Source organism: Sesamum indicum, linkage group LG15, assembly GCF_000512975.1.
Source record: "Sesamum indicum cultivar Zhongzhi No. 13 linkage group LG15, S_indicum_v1.0, whole genome shotgun sequence".
NCBI lineage: Eukaryota > Viridiplantae > Streptophyta > Magnoliopsida > Lamiales > Pedaliaceae > Sesamum > Sesamum indicum.
Window position 1 is genome coordinate 6,464,961 of NC_026159.1, and position 24,562 is coordinate 6,489,522.

The 24,562-nt window shown below is 31.5% G+C and overlaps 5 protein-coding genes across 5 annotated transcripts; 2 read left to right on the forward strand and 3 right to left on the reverse strand.

Moving 5' to 3' along the window:
- On the reverse strand, positions 206-1,201 carry LOC105178379. Its single transcript, XM_011101844.1, has one exon. The coding sequence runs from the start codon at positions 1,199-1,201 to the stop codon at positions 206-208; it is 996 nt and encodes a 331-aa protein (XP_011100146.1).
- Positions 6,856-8,180, forward strand: LOC110013182 (probable polygalacturonase At3g15720). The gene is made up of 4 exons (XM_020699245.1): positions 6,856-6,881; positions 6,997-7,146; positions 7,414-7,551; positions 7,809-8,180. The coding sequence occupies exons 1-4, from the start codon at positions 6,879-6,881 to the stop codon at positions 7,968-7,970; spliced, it is 453 nt and encodes a 150-aa protein (XP_020554904.1). The 5' UTR covers positions 6,856-6,878; the 3' UTR covers positions 7,971-8,180.
- On the forward strand, positions 8,063-9,980 carry LOC105178073 (probable polygalacturonase At3g15720; the record flags this gene model as incomplete). Its single annotated transcript, XM_020699143.1, has 6 exons — positions 8,063-8,092; positions 8,191-8,398; positions 8,506-8,587; positions 8,721-8,829; positions 9,080-9,193; positions 9,464-9,980. Coding segments are annotated over 6 exons (783 nt in total), but the record flags the coding sequence as incomplete, so codon positions are not given.
- LOC105178074 (2S albumin) lies at positions 12,157-13,834 on the reverse strand. Its single transcript, XM_011101430.2, has 2 exons — positions 13,506-13,834; positions 12,157-12,462 (listed from the first exon to the last, which is right to left on the reverse strand). Exons 1-2 carry the CDS (start codon positions 13,788-13,790, stop codon positions 12,316-12,318), a joined length of 432 nt encoding a protein of 143 aa, XP_011099732.1. The 5' UTR covers positions 13,791-13,834; the 3' UTR covers positions 12,157-12,315.
- On the reverse strand, positions 16,157-17,164 carry LOC105178380. The gene has a single exon (XM_011101845.1). The coding sequence runs from the start codon at positions 17,162-17,164 to the stop codon at positions 16,157-16,159; it is 1,008 nt and encodes a 335-aa protein (XP_011100147.1).

The following is a 24,562-nucleotide window of genomic DNA, read 5'->3' on the forward strand; positions in this document are numbered from 1 at the left end:
AAAAAAAGTTGGAGGGCCCTACATAGGGTGGTTGGCTAGAATTTTCGTGGTGTGAGATGATTGATTAGATTGTTGATGAATCTGCCATTTTCATCAAATCAGACTCCGGCTCTTATTTCACACTATTGTTAATTGTAATATATAACAACAAAAATATATATTTTGCTCTATATAAATTTACATGATCAAACATCTGCCAAAGTGATCAAACCTCAAATTGCTCGAGCTGGACATCCTTGGACTTGAGAGGAACATACTCTCCAAGATAACCCCCAAGATGATCCGCTAAAGACGACTTATCGATGTTCTCGTGGTGGTATGACTTACAAACGAAATATACAATTGTCTGAATAATGAGTCCGAACAACATCGATATCGACATCAAAATCAGGCAAAGGATCCCAACACCAATTCTTGTCCCGGTCCCGTGCCCAAACACCACTAGGAATTCAAACGTTGTCTGAATCGCAAAGAAACATAGAAGTAGCACGATGAAAAGTGCTACAGAAATTCCCATTTTGCCCTTGATTAGATCTTGGCTCTTGGCCATGGCGTTTAGGCCGTAACTGTCTTCCAACACCGAGACGACGGTGGCCAGGTGCCATATCATTGTAACATACAAGAATCCGGCCAGGTATAGAACAGTGAACACGACGACAAAAGCTATAACCAGAGCTGGTATGGCACCGAACAAGATCACTCCCACGATGAAGACGAGTAGGGACACGATGTTGTACGCGAAGACTATGATGAAATTCCATATGAAAGTGACCATAAGCCTCTTCCAAACCTTAGGAACGACGCTCATGACCTTGGCCAACGTTATTTCCTTAGCGGTGTAAATGCATGCGATGGTGTAGACGACTGCAGATGTGGAGAGGAGGGCGAGGATGATGAAGAATACAAAGTAGGCGATCTTGAACAAGAAGAAGGCGGACCACTCGGAGGTCAGGACGTCGGAGACCTTGTTGTAGGAACGGGAGCCGACGGGAGTTCTGTCGAGGACCCACTCGTTGTGCATGATGTTGGTGAAGAGGAGCTCCGAGATTTGGATGTGGGCTAAGTAGATGAGGGAGAGAGGGAGGATCATGGAGAGTGTGATGTGTGTGAAAATCTTTGTCCATGATGAGACAATGTTGTATGACTCCTTTAGGATGCCGAAGAAGCCCAGGAATTGGATCTCCTCTTGCTCTCTGTCCATGCTTAGTTTCTTGTATGTTTGCTTTTGATCTTGGAGAGATTTAATGTATTAGTTGAGAAAGAGAGAGAGAGGTTGGAATCTTGAAATGGTGGGAGGGGACAGAAATTGACTAGCTGTAGTTGGGGTTTAATATGGCCAGTTTGGTCTTTGGTCAATTTAGGAACACAGGCCATTTAAGCCTTGTTGGAGAATTTAGAACCATAATTTAAATATTTGAGTTCGAGAAATATGATTTTTTATGGTTAATTATTAAGGTTAAAAATTAAAAAAATTATGATAAATATGAAATAATTATAACTGTGTAATTACTATTAATTGTTTGCTTTAATTGAATATTATTGATATATTTAATTAATTTGGATATGCTAATATCTATGTATCAAATGACGTGATGAACTGTTTGGAACTATCAAAATTGAGAAACCCAGGATTTTTCTAAAGAATTGCATCATTGGCAATATATATTTTATTTGATTAAAATCCGTCCTTTTCATGCTTGTTTTATTTGATTTAATAATGAAGAAGACAGACAGTTTGTTCTAGGAAGTAACAAAAAAGTCTATAGGAAGGTGGGGATGAAAGTGGCCCCTTTGACGCGTTCTAGACAGCGATATTGTTGAGAAATGTGATTGGATATTCTATTTGACGTTCACTAAGTCATCAAATTATCTATACACAAAATTTAATTTAATTTATTTATTGTGTGTTTGCGTGGATGGTTCCTTTGCCCATCTCTTTACGTCTGGAAATCAATATGGTTTTTGCACCTTTCTTCACGTTTACAAGTCAATGTCTTTACTATTGCAAGGAACTAGTCAACATTCAACTTTGCTCGAGGAAATTTGGGATAAATGTATACAACTACGACATGCAACTTTGGAGTTTTCCTCAAATTCTGTCCTTGATGCCGCTGGACGCCCTCTCTTGGACCCACCCACAGCTTCAGGGAGATCCAAATACTTCTCCTATTTAACCATCACTTGGACCCCAAGAATGCTAGCAGGTTCATCTTAAATTTGCACTTGCGTGTTTTTGCTAAATACTATAACCGACTTTTGTAAGTTGATCATCAAGCTCAAAATTTCTTCAAAGAGCCAAAGGATGGACTAGGCGCATCCCACTCCTTCCTTCTCCGCTTAGCAAAAAATAAGAGTATCATCTACAAATAGAAGGTTTGAAATACGGGATCGTGCTGGCTAACAGAAACCCCCCTTGTCCCTCCTATTTGACCATACTATTCAAAGTCTCTGCATAGAAAGAAATAGATAGGGGAAAAGGGGGTCCCCTTAGTGGAATCCCCTTTCTGGCTTCAAAGACCTAAATCCAGTTCCGTGAATGATGAAAGAGTATGAGACAGTAGTAACGTACAACATAATCAACGATACCAACTTTGAATGAAAATCTAACCTAAGCAACACTCATTCAAGAAAAATCTATTCCACAAGGTCTTAAGCTTTACCAATATCTAGCTTCAAGGATACATGGCCAGTGTTGCCCCAATATTTATAGGCTAGATAATGATTTCGTTCATAAGCTAGTAAAATATTATTAGTGATCAAACAACCAGGAATAAAAGCAGTTAAAGTTCAGAGTACTGTTTTATGGAAAGGTTTAAGACAATTAGCAATGGCTTTGGATGCGATTTTATATACTACGTCGCAGAGACTAATTCGCCTGTAGTTGGTGAACAACTTCAGGGTAGCACACTTTGGAATAAGAACGACGTGAGTAGCATTAAGACAGGGATCAAGAACGCCCTAATTAAGAATTTGAAGCACGCATTTAGTTGTATCACTATCTACGATATCCCAAAATTTCTAAAAGAAATAAGTGACATACTGTCAGGACACAAAGATTCGAGGGGGTGCATTTGATTAGTGGGAAATTCTAGCCTGGACTGGGCTTAGCTAGATTTGAACCAATCATATGGTAAGTGCAATACACTTGTCATGTGATTGGTGTACAGTTTAGAAAAAAATACAATTATGCTCTATAATTGATTTGGTTCGGTCAAACCTAGTCCAAGGAAGAATTTTCCTTGATTAAGAGCTTGCTTATCCTCATATGAGGAGAATGGATTACTCACTGCGGGTTGCACTCTAGCTAGGCATTCATCTATCACATCAGGAGACGGTACTGATAGAGCGAAAATTTTGGACGAAATAACTCTGAATCACCCAATGAATATTAGCTTCCAAAGTATACCTATTTCCTGACCCGTCCTTCAACACTTTGAATTTCTTACAACAAAATCTTTCAGTCACTTGTGCATGGAAGAAAGTCGTGTCCCTATCGCCTTCCTTGAGTCACAATGCCTCCCCACACTGTTTCGACAAGGCTTTTTCCTCCTCTAACAACTCTTTAAACTCATCCTTAAGAACCTCGACATGACTCCTTGCAACTTCAGTCACCGTCCCTCTTTAAGCTTCCTCAGCTCAGCATTGAGCTCACGAACCCTCTTAGTGACATTACCAAACAAAAAGCACCACAATCCTACAATTTGCTGCAGCCTGCAGAACACTAAATTGGATAGCCAAAGCCCATTCCACCATCTTGTGCTACCATATCAGCGCACTCTTTGGATCGGAGCCACGGCCCCTCAAATTGGAACACCGATTTCTTGCTCAAAACACTACTCTGTACACCCATGTCCAACTCCAACAAGACCACCAAATGATCCGAGCATGTCTTTGTAATGTGCGAGACTTGTGCATTGAAAAAAAGAGTCGACCACGACTAATCCCCGCATGCCCCATCCAGCCTACCGCGCACTGTGGCGGGCTGCACCCTATTGTTGCACTACGTGAACAAACTTCATACGGCACCCGAGTTATGTAGCTTGCAATCAGCACAATCCCGAAAAGCTTCCATCTGCCATTCTATTCGTGCGAGGGCACCTTGCTTCTTGACTAACTCGTTGAAGTCACCCATGCAAAGCCACGGCTGGACAAAAACTGAACGAAGATATAGTAACAAAGCCCAAGAGTCCCTACATTTAGAAGTTTCAGGGTGCCTGTAGAATCACGTAAATCACCACCATTCTGAGTTGTCATCCTGACTCACTATGGCATCAATGTGGTGTGTAGAAAAAGACTAAACTGATCACACCTCAACATCCTTCCTCCAGAGCTGAAGGAAACCCCCACTCTTACCCCTAGACTCAACTCCCATGCCAAAGTAGTTCATCTTCTGCTTAATCGATTCATATTTCCTAAACTTTGACTTGGTTTTGGAGATAAAAATCAAGTGAGGATTATGAAGCTTGACAAGCTTACGAAGAGTGTGAATTGTCTAATGGGATCCCAACCCTTGATAGTTCTATTCCAAGATTTTCATAATTGCTGGCGGAGCTGCCAACATAACTTTGTTTTGCAAACATTAATTTCTAACATATGGAGGTTATTAGTTTGAGTTTTATCGAAGGTATGGGTATTTATCTTAGTTTATATAAGTTTGTTTTAATTTATTTTATGGTATTTAATTATATTAATATATTGATCGAACTAATATATTACGCAATTATTTAATTTATTAAAATATTAATGTAATCTTATCATCTACAGACACTTTTCATTCACAAGCGACGGTTTGAGACATCATTATATAATTTTTTGTTGTGTCAATAATATCTTTAAGCTGGTTTTCTTTTCTTTTAAATATAATTTGTTGATATATATATATATTTATATTTATAAAATATTTTAAATTATAAAAAATATTTATTTATGTATGTGAAAATATAAAAACACGAGCACTAATTATAAAAAAGAATCAAATTTCGAGAAAAGAAAAGCTTAGGAATTTCGATGCAGTCTGGAGACTGTCGACATAAGATCAACCAATCCAAGTAGTTCAACGACTGCCATTCATATAAATGCTCATGAAACAGGCGTATTCTCGATTGCCTCTTAAAGGAGAGATTTAAACTAGGAAAATTCATAATTGATACTCGAATTTTATTATTTATATTATTTCGATTCTTGAATGATTATAAATAATTTAATAGATATTCGAGTTTTACTATTAATACCATTTTAATATTTAACTGATGTTTTTTATTTATTTTCTGTATAGTTCAAACACAACCATATCTATATGTGTTACAAAGGTCGTTCTAATAACAATTAATTTTTTTAAATTGAACTATAATTGTAACAACCAGCAGTGGCGGTTATAAAGACCGTTACAAATTGTAACGGCTTTCAAGCAAACCGTTACAAATATTTTATAACGTCCAAAATAGCAGCGGTAGGAATGTTCGCTAAAAAAACTGTAATAAATTAAAAAAGCAGTTTCAAATTAACAAAGTGGTTGTTACAAAAGCAGTTACTATAAAATAATTTTTTTATATTTATATAGTGATAACGTAATTCATAATTATTGTCACGAGTAATTATATTTCGACAATATTAAAATTATTGTCATTTAAAATATATAATTAATGATAATTTTAAATTTATCACTTAATATTTTTATTACTAATATTATTATACATTGCAGTGTATGTAAGTGACATAAATACGGAAGAAAATTATAGTAATGCGTGATTTTAAAACAAATGACAAAGCTGAGTGGTAAAATCGAAACCTCAGAACCAAGAAATCGTGAGTTTGAGTTCACAAATATGGGTATATTAATCTACTTCTAAATACCATGTTCTTTAGTTTCATTTGAATATATATGTTGGTTAATTAGAAATATTGCTATGTTAAATTTAGTTTTCGAATTCGAATGTATTGAATAATGTTGTAATGTACCGAATTTTATCTATACCAATATAAAATAGAAAAGAAAAAAATATCCTCCACACTCTCAAACTCCGCATCAATTCTGAAAAACAATAATTATACCCCTGATTAAATGAATTTAAGAATTAATGGTAATTACTTTTTTCTTTTTATTTTTTTTCAAAAGTGACGTCACGTCATTTTAACACCACTACATCAATTCTTTCTTTCCTTTTTCTCCCTTTTTTTTTAAAAAAAAATAATATGATCTATTGATTTATATATTTTATTTTTATTTATAATATACTTTAAAATAAATAAATTATTTATTATATGCACGCAAGAAAAATGTGCCACAATAATTAGTAAAAAAAACATAGCAACGTGTGTGTGTATATATATATATATATTCTATGGGCGCCAAATCCAGGGCTTCTTAAAAGATAAAATAAAATGAAACCCTAAATTTTATATATTTATTAACCTTCAAATCTTGGAAAGTTGACTCTAAACCATTATTCAATTAAAGTTGACTTACAAATATCTGTTATGATTTCTGCTATTACAAGAGATGAAAATCTATTCAAGATAGCAACATTAAATGATTTAATTTCTAGTAATGAAAATTAGGAGTGCCCTTTGAATTATTTATTTGTGTAATTGTACCATTTGATGACCACTTTAACCCATCTTCCTATCATGGGACCTTTGACTCTACAAATTAATGTCACATTAACGTTAATTAATTGTCGATTGCAAAATACCCTTTGTAATCAAAATTAAATTATTTTTTAATTAATAATTTTTTGACATTCACTGATTCTTTGTGACAGATTATGTACTCCTAACCCTAGAACCATATATACATATGTATATATATATATACATATATATAACTTTGTGTGACGCCAATTTTTCTCAGTATGTTCCTTTGCAAAAACCAGCGAATAATGGTACGAAAATCATTATTCAGTTGCATTAATTAAGATATCATTTCTCTAGAAGAAAAGATCCAATTATTTATGCAGTTTGATTTATTTTTCTGATTGAAACTTGATTGTTATGCAGGAATTTTCGTCGTATTTTATGATTTTGTTGTGGATATTTTCGGAATTAACCACCACAAGGAATGCACATGCAACGTCTGTATTTCAACAGACAACACTCGATGTCACCAAGTTCGGAGCTGTCGGAGATGGAAAAACAGATGATTCCAGAGTACATTTTTTTTTTTAATCAGATTCGATTTATTAATGATGATTCAATATATTCAAATTCAAATATTAAATCAATATATTAATTTTTTAAATTAATAAATATATTCAAAATAAACGAAACACTGTTATTAAAAGTAAACAGTATACCATATTTATACGACTCGAACCCACGTTATACGAACAAATTAATCAAGAAATCATCCTGATATGATAAATTATCAATATATTCAATTAACTTTATATTTGAATGAATTAAATAATATAACAGGCTTTTCAATCAGCATGGGAGGCTGCTTGTAAGAAAGGGACAAACAACGGCAAGGTAACTGTGCCGAGTGGGAAAACGTTTTTGGTCTATCCGATCGAATTTGAAGGCCCATGCAGATTATCTTCCATTACATTTGAGGTAAAAGAAAAAAGCACATCGCTTTCAATTTGGATACTTTTTCTTATTAAAGTTAGCTAATTAATGTAAGGACAATTTTAGTTCGGATCATGTTACATCGAATTTGAACTAATCATATGACAAGTATAAATACACTTGCTGTATCATTGATGTAAAGTGACTAATTATTATTTTGATTTGGCCAAACTTGATTTAGACAAAAATTTTCTCAATAAAAATCGTATATTATACTTGTACAACTATGGATCGTTATACAGATTCTGGGAGTCATCGTTGCGCCTCCAAAATCGGCGTGGATGAAGAAAAGTGCAGACGCGTGGTTGTCGTTCCATGGGGTCGACAGGCTGATTGTGGCAGGGAATGGACAAGGAGTGATTGATGGTCGAGGAGCATCATGGTGGAACTTACATGTGAGTTAACACTCTCTATTTGAAATATTTCGATTTTCACGTACAAAATGTAGTGGAAATTGTTGTCTGATTTCCGACAAACTCTTCTTCTATTCTGTCTTTTTCAGGGAGACGATGGATCACGACCCACTGTAAGAAATTCAAATTTCTGCTTCAGTTCCTATTAATGCATGTTGTTACTTCACAAAATCGAAATCCTAAAGCTTTTTAACTTATGAAAATTCCCAAGGCACTGCGATTTTCTCAGTGCAATGGACTTCAAGTCAAAGGACTGAAGCACAGGAACAGCCAACAGAACCATGTTTCCATAAACGGATGCGACGGAGCAGACATTTCAAACCTGGACATCAGGGCCACTGCCACGAGTCCCAACACGGATGGAATCGACATTAGCGCCTCCACCAATGTTCGTATCCACGACTGTCTCGTGGCAACCGGTACACTTCCACCGTTTCAAACGTCTCGTTCCCCTGTTTCTCCTGCAATTTTTGTAGGATATATACGCTAATTAGTTCAATAAATTGTCATGTGAATGTCGTAAAAGGGGACGATTGTATTGCCATTAAAGGGGGTACTTCAAATGTACACATATCCAATATAGCATGTGGACCGGGACATGGAATAAGGTGTGTTTCTCTTACCACATTTGACATCTAACAATGTCTCAGTACGAGTACTTAACACGTTTCCGACCATTAAGTTGGCATGCATCATCTTATTTTTTGCATCGACAAAGATCTTTTCCATGTCTTTCTGTAGTATCGGGAGTTTAGGGGAAGCTGGAGGCCACGACCAAGTAGAAGGAATAAGCATAACCAATAGCAGCTTTACGAGAACTGAGAATGGAGTGAGGATCAAAACATGGCAGGTAACCATTGACTCAAACGAGCTTAACACAATCACAAGCATGAAAGTCATCTGTAATCTTCATTTAATATTTCTGCTAATATCAGGAAATTTCATAAATTTAAATTGATAGAGGGATTTATTTGTTGAATCGAAACAAACTTTAGAATACTAAATGTAATGTTCCAAATCATAAGGAATCTACGTATTCTTACACCAAACATCAAATAAAAAGAAGTATAAAGATTAACGTGTTGGTTCTTGTTGTGCAGGGAGGCTCTGGATTTGCGAAGAACATCACCTTCTCAAGAATCACCTTCGTAGCAGCTGATAACCCTGTTATTATTGACCAGTATTACTGTCCTCACAAGAAATGCGCCGACAAAGTAAGCAAATATATATATATAAGTGAGGGAAAATTCTTACACAAATCATGTCTGTCCGAACAAAATCAATCATATAGAAAGTATGATACACTTGTAACGTAATTAATCACAATTCTTAAACTGTACACTAATCTCACGACAAGTATACTACCCTTGCTATATAATTAAGTCAAATCTGACCAAACCCAATCCAAATTAAAATTTTCAAAATATCATAGTTGCTCTTTTTCACTCCTAACTTTCAGCTAATTATCTTTCTTCCACCATCAGACATTTGCAGTAAAAATTAGTGATGTGAGGTACTCGGGACTCCACGGAACATCAATCGGCAAACAAGCTACGATAAACTTCAGCTGCAGCGAAGTCGTTCCCTGCACGAACATCGTAATGGATGATGTAGACATAGAATCAGCAGATCCAAGTCATCATTCAACTACAGCCCACTGCAACAATGCTCATGGCACAGCTCATGCAGTGCACCCACCGGTGAATTGCCTTATCAACCACTAGATATATAGCCCCGTTTACTTTGATGTATTAAACTCAGTATTTTATTATAAGGTACGAGGACTCGGTATTAGACCATAAACCTTGTACCAATCACTGTTCCAGCTACAACTACTCTGGTAAACGTGTAATTTTTCAATTTTACCCACATCTTTTTTTGTCTTTGCTACATCTCAAAAGATTCAATAATAATTTCTCCAATCAATAGTACATGTATATCAGTTAAAGTAAATACATAACTAAATTTTATCATGATGCAATAATACTATCACTTATTTAATCGAATATTCAAAGTAAACGAGATTTAAATTCAAATATACGTACCAATAAGATTGTTTACAAATTAAAGTCTCACCATTTAGTTTGTAATTTTTTAACAAATAAGACAGAATAAAAAGAAAGAATTAAGGAGGAAGAATCACAACTCTATTCTCTCTCTAAATATATAAATCATTTACTTACAAGACAAAAACACCCACTTCCTCTACTTCTTGTAGATAATAGACAACAAAATTGTATATGTTATCTGCAATATTGCAGGAAAATAATTTAATTTTTATCCTGTGACTGAAGAGTGGTATTTTCCAAGTGAATTAATTTATAAAATAATTAAGATTAGGGTGAAATAAATTTTATACTCCTAAAGTATACCACCATCATCAATTACCCCCTAAACTAAAAAAACTTTCGATTACCCTTTTATTTTTGTGATAATCCTTTAAATAAACAAAAAGGAATAAAATTACCGTCGACTATTAATAATATGCTATGTTCACTTTAATGCCCCTATAGCTAAATAGATCAATCAATTTGACTTCAGTTTTTATCTATTTATGATGTTAATAAATAATATTGAATTAAGCACATATTTATAAAATCAATGTTATTGGTTTTAAATTAAAAAAAAATTTATAAACTTGTGTTTGCACATTATATTAGATATAATTTTAATGACAAAAATATTACAAATAGTCATCGAACCTATTGTTTTGACACCAAAATGGCAAGTGATGTAATTTGCGAGTTATGAGGTTATTTTTTTTTATTTTTTTTCTTTTTAATCTTTTCATGTAATAACTTTATTTTACCTTTAATCTAACTTTAGGTCCAACATGTTAAACCTGTCAATTAATTACAATACTACCCAAACCCATGCCATTTGATAGTTATGACCTCTATGTATCCACACCAAATATTTTTACATAAGATTCAAATTTGAAGACACATCTATAATAACGACTCTTTTTATTCGGATAGAGCTTATATTCTAAAATACTAATGGATAAAATTTTAATATTGGAAAAATGCTTCTTTATTCTTTAATTTAAAATTAATAAATTTATAAACTTTTGCTAATTATCAATAGGGATAATTACACACTCCAGCCTGAAATTTAACATAATTATATATAGACCCTTTATAGTTTGAAAAATTACATTTAGCACCCCTAAAATTTGCTTGGTCAAAATTTACCAAACTTGCTTATATTAACAAAAAAATTAAAAAAAATCTATATTTATCATTGATTGACTTAGTCCTAATTTTTTTACAGATCAAATAAATCTTTTTGTAATCATATTACCCTCATATGTCTTCACGTATTAACGCATGCGATAAAATATATTCTCACCATTATAAGAGCAATTTAGTCAGAAAAAAATTGTTTAAGTTGCTATAAAATAAGTCAATCGAATGTAAACATCAATTTTTCTTCAATTTTTTTTATTAATATCAGTAAATTTAATAAATTTTGACTAATGAAGAAACTTATTTATTAGATGGAAACAAATCTCAAATGAATTTTGACTAATGAAGAAACTTATTTATTAGATGAAATTTTGACTAATGAAGAAACTTATTTATTAGATGGAAACAAACCTCAAATAAATTTTGACTAATGAAGAAACTTATTTATTAGATGGAAACAAACCTCAAAATGCTAGATGTAATATTCCAAACCACAAACAATTATATATAATTACACCAAACCTCATAATAGGAGAATGTAATACTATCCCTCAACAATGTGACTATTTATACACTCAAGTTCAAAATAATTATTTTATACTGAATTAATTTATACCAATAGACTCAAATTCAAAATAATTATTTTATACTGAATTAATTTATACAAATACACTCAAATTCAAAATAATTATTTTATACTTGATCAATTTATACAAATATAGTATGAATTCATAAACATTATAATTGAATAAACTTCTCAAATCGATCGATATAGTGAATAATAGAAAACATTAATGCGAATATATCATACTAATAGTTAAGAGTATTTTTATTTAATTTAAAGAATTATCCAACGATAAGAGACGGGTAAAATGAAGGTTAACGAAAATTACATACTGAAAGAGTAAAATGTATTTAATCCTTAAAATTATAATTTAATTAAGTTACGTAAAACCTCAAAATTTCCAAAATTTTAAAGACTTAAGTGATTAGTATACTAAAGACATAAGCAATAGATGAGTGCTAGTTTTGTTACATCATCACTCTAACTAATTATCATTAATTAGAGACAAGATCAGATCATGATGAGGGTTGAGCCTGCAAAAACAGGCACCAACCTCCTTTTATTTTTATATATATATAATTGTCTAAAACATAGGACCAGCAACTTCTCCCATATTCTGACAGTAGCGAGGTGAGATGCGGCATAAGCTGGGCAGACTTTGTGCCGTCTGCAGCATCTCTTGCAGCTCTCTCCCTTGCAGCTCTCCCCCTTGTCGTTCTTGCTGCACTACCTGATCAATTATATATATATAATATTATTATTATATCCAAATTCCAATTATTCATTAATTAATCAATTAATATTGTTTGACAACGATAGATGAGAACCTGATATTCATCAAATTCACTGATATTAGTGAAGTTCACCGGTTAAATACAATTTAACCCCATATTAATGAAAAAATGTAAAGAAAATCCTATGAAAAACAAAATGCAATTTACACCGTGACAATAAAAATAATACAATTTATCCCTCCCAAAAAAAGGTAAATTACGTTAATTTTTAAATTACAAAGAGTGACACTAAAAATGATGTAGTTTATCCCCTTTCAAAAAAAATAAATTGTATCATTTTATAAATCATAAGCGGATAAATTTCATTTTATTTTCTCATAAAAACTTTTTTTTTTTTTGAACTTTTTCATTAACACAAAAATAAATTAGGATTAAAAGAAATTTTCGTCCCGTAACTTCAAGCCATTCTCATTTTAGTCCCCTAACTTCAGGTCATATCTTCACCACATCATCTTTTTCAGCCAATCACAATGCAAGCCCCAATTTAAAAAGTCATCTTTTTCAGTCAATCACAATGCAAGCCTCAATTTAAAAAGTCACATACCTGGCATGTGATTTTTTCCAGTGAATGACTCAACTTTCCGACCAAATTTGTATCAAAATTGAGATTTTTTCACTTTTACGAGACCAAAATGAAACCCTAGTAACTTAAAAGATTAAAATAAGAATAACCTGAGAACGAAAATTACCTTTAAGCCAATAAATTATACTTAACCCATCAATTAACTCTTCGTTCACTCTTAGTCACGTGATGTATTTAACCCTTCTAGTTCTATAATTAAGAGATTTTCATTAATAATCACATAAATTACAAACAAAGTTTCAAGTTCAGCTATTTCATGAGATTCCGTCGGTATTTTAAATAACGATCACATACTTAGCAAATGCATTTTCGGTCAAAATCCGATGAAAAGACTAAAAATGATAACTTTTCTCAGTTATAATAAAAGCAGTATGAGAATTTCCACAATCACTATACCTGCTGTACAGCTTGGCACCTACACTGCTCGTCTATCCGCTCAAGTTCCTCACAGCACCGGGGGAACTCCTCCCGCCAGCTCCGCCCCTGATTTCCGCCCTCCATCATCACTGGTCGGCTGCTATCTATCAGGTACTCCCGGCAAGAGCTCAGCCTCTGCCTCTCAATCTGCTGACGGCAACGCTGCGACTCCCTCCCGGGATTCACGATCTCCGCGGTGGTCGCTGCAGCCAAGAGGACTATGATCAGAGCGATCAGCACCATACACGCACTGAACCTCGCCATCTATATATGTATTGAGATGTGATGAGATGAAGGGAAGAGTGAGGGAGGGTACGGTATATATAGGAACGAAAGAGGGTTTTGCATGTCCAATACGTGGCTGATTGTGTGTACGATCGATTGTTTGAAGTTTGGGCAGGTGGATGGCCGGAGCTTTGCATGGCTGAGTAGGTTGGAGTAGTGCTTTCCACGTATGGTATGATGAGCCACGAAATTGCAAACGAATTCTTCATAGTTTGTCCATAATTCTAAAAACGAATTCTTCATAGTTTGTCCATAATTCTAAAAAATCATTCCAATCAAATTAGATTGAAACAAATCAATCACAAAATAAATATAGTATATTTAATATGACTGTCGCTTTTTTTTTTAATTATATATTAGTTACACTGCAAATTTATTGTACTTATCGTATAATTTAGGAGGAAAAAAAAATATTAGTCCATTAACTTTGTCCGCAATTCATTTTAGTACACTAACTTTTGTTGTTATCATATTTTAACTACTAATTTACAGAAATGAGTCAATTAGATTACAACGGAGAACAGAACTTGAATTTTAATTTGGTAAAAAATAGCATGTCACGGCACATGCTCTTTAATTTGAAAATTTTTAGTCTCATGTGGCATTATAGTGTTATGTGGCACTATAGTGTTACGTGGCACTTGAGGTGGACTTGTTTTTTTCCTCCCAAAGCCAATTAGCAACTAAAAAAAAGGGAAAAATATAATTTCTTCCCCATTTTGCTTCCGTCCTCATCTCCTTCCCGTCTCGAAAATATGTCTACCATCTCAAGACGAATTTTGTGCTATTGTGGAAAGAAAGCTATAGTGAGAACTTCATAGACTAATGAGAACCCAGGTAGAAGGTTCCATTCTTGTGAAAATTACTAGGTTATTCTCTCATTTTTCTTCTTGAAATTTTCATTTTTTTGTTGATTTTTCTGCAATTTTTTACTCATTTTTCTCCATTAATTTTTCTATGTTTTCTGTAATTTTTTTTCTCATTTTAATCTGTTAGTTTTTCTCATTTTTATGCAATTTTTTTTCATTTTCCTCAATTAAATTTTCTCATTTTTTTGTAATTTTCTCATTTCTTGTGTAGATCGAAGGATATCGATTTTTTTATTGAAAAAATCCATCAACGTGTGTTTGGGTAAAGGTTGTAATCCCTGAATTGCTAGCAAAATATTCTGGATACGAAGTAAAGATCGAAGAAATGAAGAAGATTGGGGAGGACTTTGCAAACTTGAAGAGAAATTGTAGAAAATAAAAATTAATTTCAGTAGTTGTCGTTCATATTTTCTGCTTTAGGTTCTATTTTGTGTAGATGTGTGTAATTTAAGTGTATTTTAATGGATGTATGTAATTTAAGTGTATTTCAGTAGGATTTGGTGTGTAATGTTTTTGGTGAATGTGAATGTATCTATGAAAGAAAAGTCTTTCATTAGTTGCAGCATTTCTCCAAACCTGTAATTGCATTTTCAATTGCATTTTTTCTGTTTTCTACATAACACATACATAATGAAACCTGTAATTGTTTAATTATATAAAAAAGAAAACTCCTTTCTCACTTACAAGTAGCGATTACTTACGCAAAGATACCAATTTTTTAAATTACCAAAAATGTCCTTATGCATTTTCAACCACCCCTACTCAGATTCTTTTTCACATCCATATATGATTTATACAATCTATCTATACTTAAATATGAAAATTTCACCATACCCATTTTTTTTGTGTTGATAATATTCCCAAATTAGTTTTTATTTTATTTATTTATTAAATGGGATGTGTTGGTTTATAATCTTATTCTTATTTATGATATATTTAAAGCGTAAACAATTATTTATTATATGCACACAGGGACAGTTTGTCATAACGGCTAGTTATTATAAAAGAAAACTCTTATGTCGTACCAATTTTTTAATACCCCAATTTATCCATTAATTCATTTCTTTCATTAAAAAAATAAATTGGTCAAAATAGTAATTTTAACTTTTTTAATAATCATATAATTATGTGTTCTCTCAACCCACTACTCGTTATAATTTAGTTTTTTCTCTCACATTCTCCGTATTTTTTTCTCATAAACTTTTATAGTTTTAATGATCCCCACAATTTATTTTTTCTTTTTCAATGTAGTCCATATTTTTTTATCTTGCACAATTTTAATAATTTCTCTTTATTTCACATAATAATTTTTTATACGTTCACGAGGACCACGTACCACAGCAGCTAATTAAAATAAATTATAATTTAAAAGTGGTGATAGATATGGACATTATTGTATAACACCAAAAATGAAAAAAATTAAAGACAACTCACCCTAAACTTATAATGACAACTAGAATTGAAAGACGTCGTCAATTACACGTAAAGTTGCTGAAATCGAACATCCTCATCAGATCTCAAGAGAGCATAATCACCCAAGTAAACCTCGACCTCATCATGTCCAGACCACATCTTGCCCACCACATCTTCGCCTTGACACGTTCTGCAGACGAAGTACACCACCGTCTGAACTATGAGCCCTAACAACGTCAATCCACACAACAACAACAAACCAACAATTCCACTCCCGATTCTGCCCCAAAACGACCCCCCCACGTCCACAACTACAAACCTCTCGAACCCCACCTGGATCAACACAAAACATGAGTTGAGGAACAGGAATACCCCACCTGAAATGACCACCTTGCCCCTCACAAGTTCCTTGCTCCTCATCATGGCTTCAATCCCACATTCTTGTTCCAACACCGAGACCACAGTTGCCAAATGCCATATGATGCTGACGTACACGAAACCCACCACGTAGACGACGAAAAGGACGCCCGAAAACACGGCTCGGGCCGGGCTAGGGCTTGTCGACGACACTAATGGTGATGGGAGTAGTACCAGGAAAGCAACGACGTTGTACGAAAGGACGATGATGAAACTCCATGCGAACGTCACCAGGAGTCGTTTCCAGACGTTGGGTACCACGGCGGTCATAACGTCCGTGAGCATGGTTTCTTTCCTTGTGTAGTCACATGCGACGGTGCAGACGACTGCAGACGTCGAGAGTAAGGAGAGGGCGAGGAAGAAGATGAGGTACGCGGTTTTGATGAGCCAAAACAGGACGATTTCGGACGGTAGGGCGCCTGAAATGGAGGAGAAGTCTTGAGCGTGGTGCAACGCCTCTTCATTGTGAATTATGTTTGCAAAGAGGAAGTTGGAAACTTGGAGATGGGCTAAGAAGAGGAGACAAAGAGGGAAGATAGTGAGAAATGTGATTTGGCTGAAAATTTTCCTCTTTGAGAATGTGATGGTGAAGGATTCCCTCAAAATGCCATAGAAGCCAAGGAGCTGAAGTTGGTGGGATTGTTCTCTGTCCATGGAATTTTGATCCTGAGGGTCTAGATGGGGAGGGGGGGAGGGTTGATTTGAAGTGGAGTTTGAGTGAAAAAGTTGGGAGGAGTCAGGAGTGGACCTTATGACGGAGGAAACGGCATATGAATGTTTTATCACGTTTTCTGATATTCACCAGTGATTCACACGTATTATTTTTTAAAACTAAAAAATATAATTAAATTTGACATAAATCACAATAATCTCTCTTGATATTTGGCATAAGTATGAATACACCTTCATTGTTTGAAAAAATTACCAATACCCCCTTGATTTTAATAGTTGTCTTGACAATTAGCCCAATCCATTAGATTTTCTTCTAATTTTTTTTTTTGCAAAACTGACCAAAATGTCCTTGTGAATTAAAAATTATAATTTTATTTAATTTTTAAAACTTCTAATTTTTTGTGGACTAAGTAGATAATTTTTTTATAATTTTTAAAAAATTTCCATCCATTCCGTTCAATTTTTTTTATAAATTTTTATTTTTTAAAAAAAAATAAAAAGAATACAATAAGGCAAAGTTGACAATTTCATACCTCCATATCCAATGATTATATAATTTTATCAAACATGAGGGGGGCATTTGTAATATTTCAAACAATAAAAGGGTATTCATAATTATGACAAACTTAAAGAGAGTTCGTTGTAAGTTAACCTTAAATTTGATTAGATCGAGCAAAAAAATGAAATTAAATACAAAAACAACCCCCTTACAATTGAAAATATCCAAATAGGATTGAAATCCTCTCACTCTCACTTTTAACATTCTGGCTTGCACCCAGTCCGACCGGACTTGGTGACCTAACATCAACACCATCGATCATACAACACCTGAAAGATTAAGATCATAGACGTGGATCCTCACAAGTATTGACATTTGGTCCTATATATAAATACTTGAAAGATCTTTTGTGATTGATGTACATCATTATTGAGAGAGCAATATTTAAGTTTTCTCCTCAATCGCTCAACTAGCTTAAACATCTTAAAATTAAAATTTAATTGGAAAAACTCTCATGAATAGCCTAATGTTTGCTCGTTTTTTCATATATCAAATACTTATCCCGAATCAACAATTCAGGGATTATTGCCATTGGAACCCAAATCAAAATGAAATCGTAATCTAAAAATTGATCATAGACAATATACATGTAGTGTGATAATAATATATATATATATATGTATATATAATTAAAGTAAGATATTTAAATGTTTATTATTTGTTGGGCGTGGAAAGAAAGTGTATGTGGATAGGCGTGCATTAATTCGTACTATAGTATATATATTTTTGTGAGCAAATCAAGAAACAAAAATGTAAAGCCAAGGAGTGGATTTTATTTGGGATTGGTGATATGGGTATGATTGAATGTATATAATTATTAACGTTCAGGGGATGATTTTATATAGAATAATTAAATATTTTAAGTGGATTGTAAATTATTGCGAAAGAGTACAACTTATTATTATTTTTTTTTAAAAAAATACATCAATAATGTTAATCAATTGACGTACTATAATTACAGCATTTAGTACGTAATATATCAAATTTTCTAAAATCAAATTCAAAATAAATATATTAAAAATAGACTAAACACATGTATCCATATAATTCGAACTCACCATCTCTAAATAATTACTCTGAAAAATATAGCTTTATTTTCAGATATTCCCAAGTAATATAGCAGCTATAAATTTAATCAATATTAAGGAAGAGGGACTTTGGGATTGTTGAGTCTCAGATCCGAGGTAATTATATATAAATATATATATATATATATTAATTCTTCATCCCTAGTTGTCACACTATTATTGTTATATGTATTAATTAATCATCGATCGCAATTAATTTATTTATTCAGTTTATTATGTAGGAAGAAAATGATAAGATAATGCAAGTGGATATAGATTTTTTTTAATTCATACTCATATAATTTTCTCTCAAATTCAGTTGTAATTATATTATTACATCATTATCTCAATAAATTAATCGCCATATAGTCCAATTAATATATATTTGCCTTTTTTTTTTTTTTTGAAAATTTCCTGCTACAAAAATAATTTTTTTCCCGATAAAATTTAATCCATGATTATATCATTCAATACATTTAAACTCAAATAATAATTCGCCTAATTTACTAACATTGATATTTCATTTCAGTTATTAAATCTAAAGTAGCAAAAATTCAATTCAAATAAATCTTTTTACGTACACAGGTATCCCAGTTTCCAGAATTTTAATATTTTGAAATTCTATAACTTATAATTATTGAAAAATTAATGGTCTCAAACTAAAATTTCATAATATTTTTTTAACTCAACTATAAATTCTCAGATTAATAATTTATTAAATAGTTTATAAAAATTAATATGATTGGCTTGTGCTTAAAGTTTTCAGTGGTATGCGTAGCTATAGGTCTAAGTGATTGCTTGGATTGTAATAGACTTATACAATAAGTCAAAATAAAATAACATTTCTTCCCATGAGCAGGAGATGATGACAAGTCATTTGTCAGTTTTCAGCTTGTTTTTTTTTTTTTTAAATAGGAAAAAAATATATTTTATCTATATCTATATCTATATATTGACATATCGATACACAATATATATTAGAAAACAATAAATATTAAATTAGAATAAATTACAACGGGCGCTTCTAAAATTTAAAATAACTATAAATATCGTCTTGATTTTGATATTCCTCCAACAACTAGCCGATTCCGTTAGGTGAATTGGTCAAAATACGCTTGATTTATAAATAAATTTTCTAAACAAAAACTTACGAACTAGAAGGAAAAATGGACATTTTATATCTCCATCGAACGATTACATAATTTTATCAAATATAAAAAAATATTAAAAAAATTTTATATAATAAAAAAAAATATATATAATTATGTTAAATATCGACAGCTCGTTTTAATTTTCACTATAAATCATTACAAAAACAAAAACCAAACAAAAAAGAAAAAACAGTTTCACATAGGTGGCCCATCTATGTATAACTATTTATCATTTTTTGATATATGGTTACCGGGCTGGGCCGGCTTACTGGTAGGTGGAGACTGGGTTGGGCTCAATACTGTATCCGGGCTGGAGGCCCAAATTGGAAAAGCCTGGGCTGGGCTGTCTGGATCATTATCCTGGGCCTAATGTCTTTAGGCCGAGGTAGATTTGTTAATGGGCGGGTTAATATTTGGATTCGGATCCACTATAATATCTAATACTCAATAATTTTATATCAGGTCTAGACCTGGACTTATATTCACGGGAATAAGTATTTCGAGTATGGGCATTAAATGGGTAAAATTTAATAACCTAAAAATTAATTTAATTTTTATATTTTTGATAATCAATTGCTTCCATTTAATTGTTATTTAAAATTATCAAATTCTATACATAGTCTATTATTATTTTCAGATGGATATTTGAAAAACTATTGCCATCGTTTTTCATCTTTATTTGTGCACTAATAAATTCAAATTGAATTTTGGATAAAATTAAGAGTAAATTATAATAATTATTCGTGAGATTTGATATAATTGTGAATACCATTCACTGTTTAAAAAATTACAAATACCCCCTGATGTTTGTGAAATTATGTAATCATTGGATGGATGTATGAAATTGTCAACTTTGCCCTTACTATAGGCTTTTATTTTTTTTAGAAAATTAAAACTTATAAAAAAATTGAATAGGTGATGGAAAAATTTTAAAAATTATTAAAAAAAAAAGTATCCACTTAGTTTGTAAAAAAAATAAAAAAGTTTTTTAATAGATAATTTAAATTATAATTTTTAATCCACAAGAGCATTTTGGTCAGTTCATCATAAAAAATAGATGAAAACCTAACAGATTGGGCTAATTGTTAGACGACCTTTAAATCAGGAGGATATTGGTAATTTTTAAAACGACGAGAGAATATTCATAATTATACCAAATTTTAGAAAAAATAATTATATTTTATCCTAAAATTAATTTAAACATGGCGTGATAAAAAAATATAAAAAATACGAAAGAAATTTAAATTAGTTACGCTCGATTACTATATGGAATAACAAAAATGTCATTAAATTAAAACTGAACTCAATTTCAAACGAATAAAATAAATTATTTCAAAGTTAGAAAATGGTTTTCATTCTTAACTTTTTTTCGTACCATTTCTTCAAGTTTCATTGGTATCTCAATTTTATGCCGATTGTGTAATTTATTAATGACGATCCATTATTTAAACAAAGTCAAGATTATTATTTATATTTCAACGATATTTAATTTGCACGTATTAAAAGTTTGAAAAGCTTTTAATTTACTTTATCGATTGTAAGTTTTATAAATTATTTTTTTATTAAATAAATATAGATATCATTATAAAGAAAAAAACATTTGTAATTACTTCATACATTTTAACACAGATAAGACCTAATGTAAATTGGACCTAATTATTTTGGATGTAATTTGAATAAGATTCAAATAAAGGGTATAAATAACAATTACGAATATAAAAGTATGAAATATATTTCTGACACTTATTTTGCACAAAAATATAAAAGTATGAAATTAAAACTAATTATTTTTAAAAGTACGAAACGAGAGGTGCAAATGACCTATAATTTGGAACTAATATTACAATAAACTCATCAAAATTTATGATGTAATAGACAAAGACATATTTAAATTATAAGCCCAAGAACTTAAGAATCTCAATGTTTTTTAAGTAATTGTTATTATTATATTTATGCGACAGTTAATTAGTAATAATTAATAAATGGTGGTGGAGGGAGTGTGGAATTATATAGAACAGAACACAGAATAATACCACATGGAGACATACATGGTCGGCTGTGAACATTAACAGGGAAGAATAATACGAGGATCTTGTTCATCATCACTTCACACCCTTCTTCTAGTAGTTTTTTAGGTGTTTTGGTTTGATTTTATTTGAAAAAATATTATATTTTATAATATATTTTTGTGGAATTGTTTCCGTTGTTACGAAAAATGCTAATATGAGCAAAATAGAAGAAATTCAGAATTTAGCTGTTGAAAAATTATGTTAAAAATCATGAGATGGATCATAATATATTTTAAAAAATTTTAAGACTGCACTGAATAATAATTTACACTGGTGTGTGTCGCACGCTCTTATGAGTGTGCATGATTTAAATTTTTTTGTTTTTCAAAAAATAGTTTATATTTTTAAAAATGTAATTTAATTGAAAAAATTATAAAAAATTGAAGTTAGTGGAAGTTGAGAAGAGTGGGCAATTTAGAGGTTTAAAACTGTGGTTTGGGGATGCAGAAGAGCGGAACGGTGGGAAGTAAATAAATTAATTAATTAAATTAAAATTAAAATATTAGTAATTTATGGTATATTCTATGTGTGTGAAAATTCTATAATGCAATTTAAAAATAGAATATTTATTATTTAATAAAGTATATGTAAAATAATAGGTTAAAATTGAAATTCTAAGAAAATTGTGAAAAAAAGATGCATGAAAATTAAAAAGAAAAAGAAAAATAACTATTAATAGATAGTGGGAGACTGGAAAGTTAAAAATAAAAATTAAATTTAAAAAAAACAGATCGAAAGGTGCTCTCTATTAATATATACTATCTGTATGTGGCACATTCAATATATGTGTCAAAAAATAAAATAATTAAATATTATTTACTAATTTTTTTATTGTAGTAAAATAATAATATGAAAATATTTATGATAAAAAAATTAAATAATATGAAAGTGAATATTTAGAGTAGGAGATATTAAATAAAAATAAATAACTATTCAAAAAAAATAAGTTTTACTACATATAGATTTTGGATGGAAAAAAATGAAAAAAAAAAAAGTAAAATAACATACCAAAAATAAGGTAGACCTCTCCGTTAATATATAGTAGGGTCAAATACACTTTGTACCCCTGAACTATAAAATATAACAAAAGGATCCCTCATGATATATATTAATTTTTTTATGACAAAAATGCCCTTACTGTTTACACCCTTGAAATATCTCTTTTTTTTACGACCATTCTCCTAAATATAATTTGAATTATTATTAAAAAAATTATTTAAAATAGACGCTACTCAAAATCACATTAATTTCATTGTTTATTAATATTAAATTATTCAAATAAATTTAAAATTTAAAATTTTTATATTCAAATTTATGGTTCCAAACAGCGTAATTCCATTTTATAAGACAGAATGATCTCCACATAAATTCCAATCATGAAAGGGTAAAAAAGAAAACCTACTTCTCCATTACAAATATTCAAAATTGCAACCTACCTGTAACACCGTCAATCATCAGGCCAGGCATTGGTCAACTCTAATTTTATTTAAAACGAATATGATTGACCAAATATCACCCCTTGGATCATGTGAACTCACTCCCACCGAATTTCTTTTTCCCACCAACCAACAAAGATGATATGCTTTTCTTCAATTCTCCTTTTTCTTTCTTTCTTTTTTTTTTCCTCGCAAAAAAAATTGAATGATTTCGACTCTAATTATTAACAACATAATTTGAAGAAATTTATAGCAATTAAATTTATTTCGATTCAAAATAATCTCAAACAAGTTTTGTAAGATAGAGCAACATAGGAACAAGAGGATCTCGATTCTGTCTCTTGAATGTCAAGTTAGTTAGATCGTTTGAGATGTGAAGCTAGTGAGGATAGCACAGTGTATTAAAGGTTGAATTTTGAATTATGGAGGACGTGTATTTATAGGTATTATCGAGTGTTGTACGATTATACGTAGACTGTTTATTCACATTTAATTGTAAATCTGTGGTGGGTTCGTTTGTACTTGTGTCCGGATGGGATGAGATGGGAGATAGAGTGGTAGGACTTGAAAAGCTATAGACACAGGTCCAAGGCCAATTGAGATATTAAGTAATATGACTAAAATACTTTGTCATTTTGAGATACCCAAATATGGTCCCCACATCAATATCTTTAAGGTTGGAAGATTTGAAATAATGGATTTTAAATCCCCAATAACAAAATTTTTAAATTTATTTGGATAATTTAAAATTTAAAAGATTTCAAATCATTTCATATTAATTTTGAACTATATTTTGCTGAATATTGATATATTTTAATTTTTTAAAAAATTGAGTCATTTAAATTTTTTTGCTTAAATTAAAATTTATTCATTTAAATGCACGTAACTGTCATGAATCACTTATAAAAGTATTAACAAATTTTTGAAGCATACAACACACACGTCAACAAAGAAAATCAAATTCAAAACTATTTAATTAAAAAATTTATCTATCAAGAGTTCAAGACGTAGCGGTGCTTCTTAAACTTTCCTAGTAAATAACCCCCCCCCCCCCCCTCCCCCACCCACCCCCCCCCCAAAATCACGCCCGTTTCCACA

Coding starts and splice junctions, on each gene's coding strand:
- LOC105178074 (XM_011101430.2), bottom strand. CDS start 13,790: ATGGCGAGGTTCAGTGCGTGTATGGTGCTGATCGCTCTGATCATAGTC. Junction 12,463..13,505: donor GGTGCCAAGCTGTACAGCAG/GTATAGTGATTG, acceptor ATAATTGATCAG/GTAGTGCAGCAAGAACGACA.
- LOC105178380 (XM_011101845.1), bottom strand. CDS start 17,164: ATGGACAGAGAACAATCCCACCAACTTCAGCTCCTTGGCTTCTATGGC.
- LOC105178379 (XM_011101844.1), bottom strand. CDS start 1,201: ATGGACAGAGAGCAAGAGGAGATCCAATTCCTGGGCTTCTTCGGCATC.
- LOC110013182 (XM_020699245.1), top strand. Junction 7,147..7,413: donor GAAAAACAGATGATTCCAGA/GTACATTTTTTT, acceptor ATAATATAACAG/GCTTTTCAATCAGCATGGGA. Junction 7,552..7,808: donor TATCTTCCATTACATTTGAG/GTAAAAGAAAAA, acceptor ATCGTTATACAG/ATTCTGGGAGTCATCGTTGC.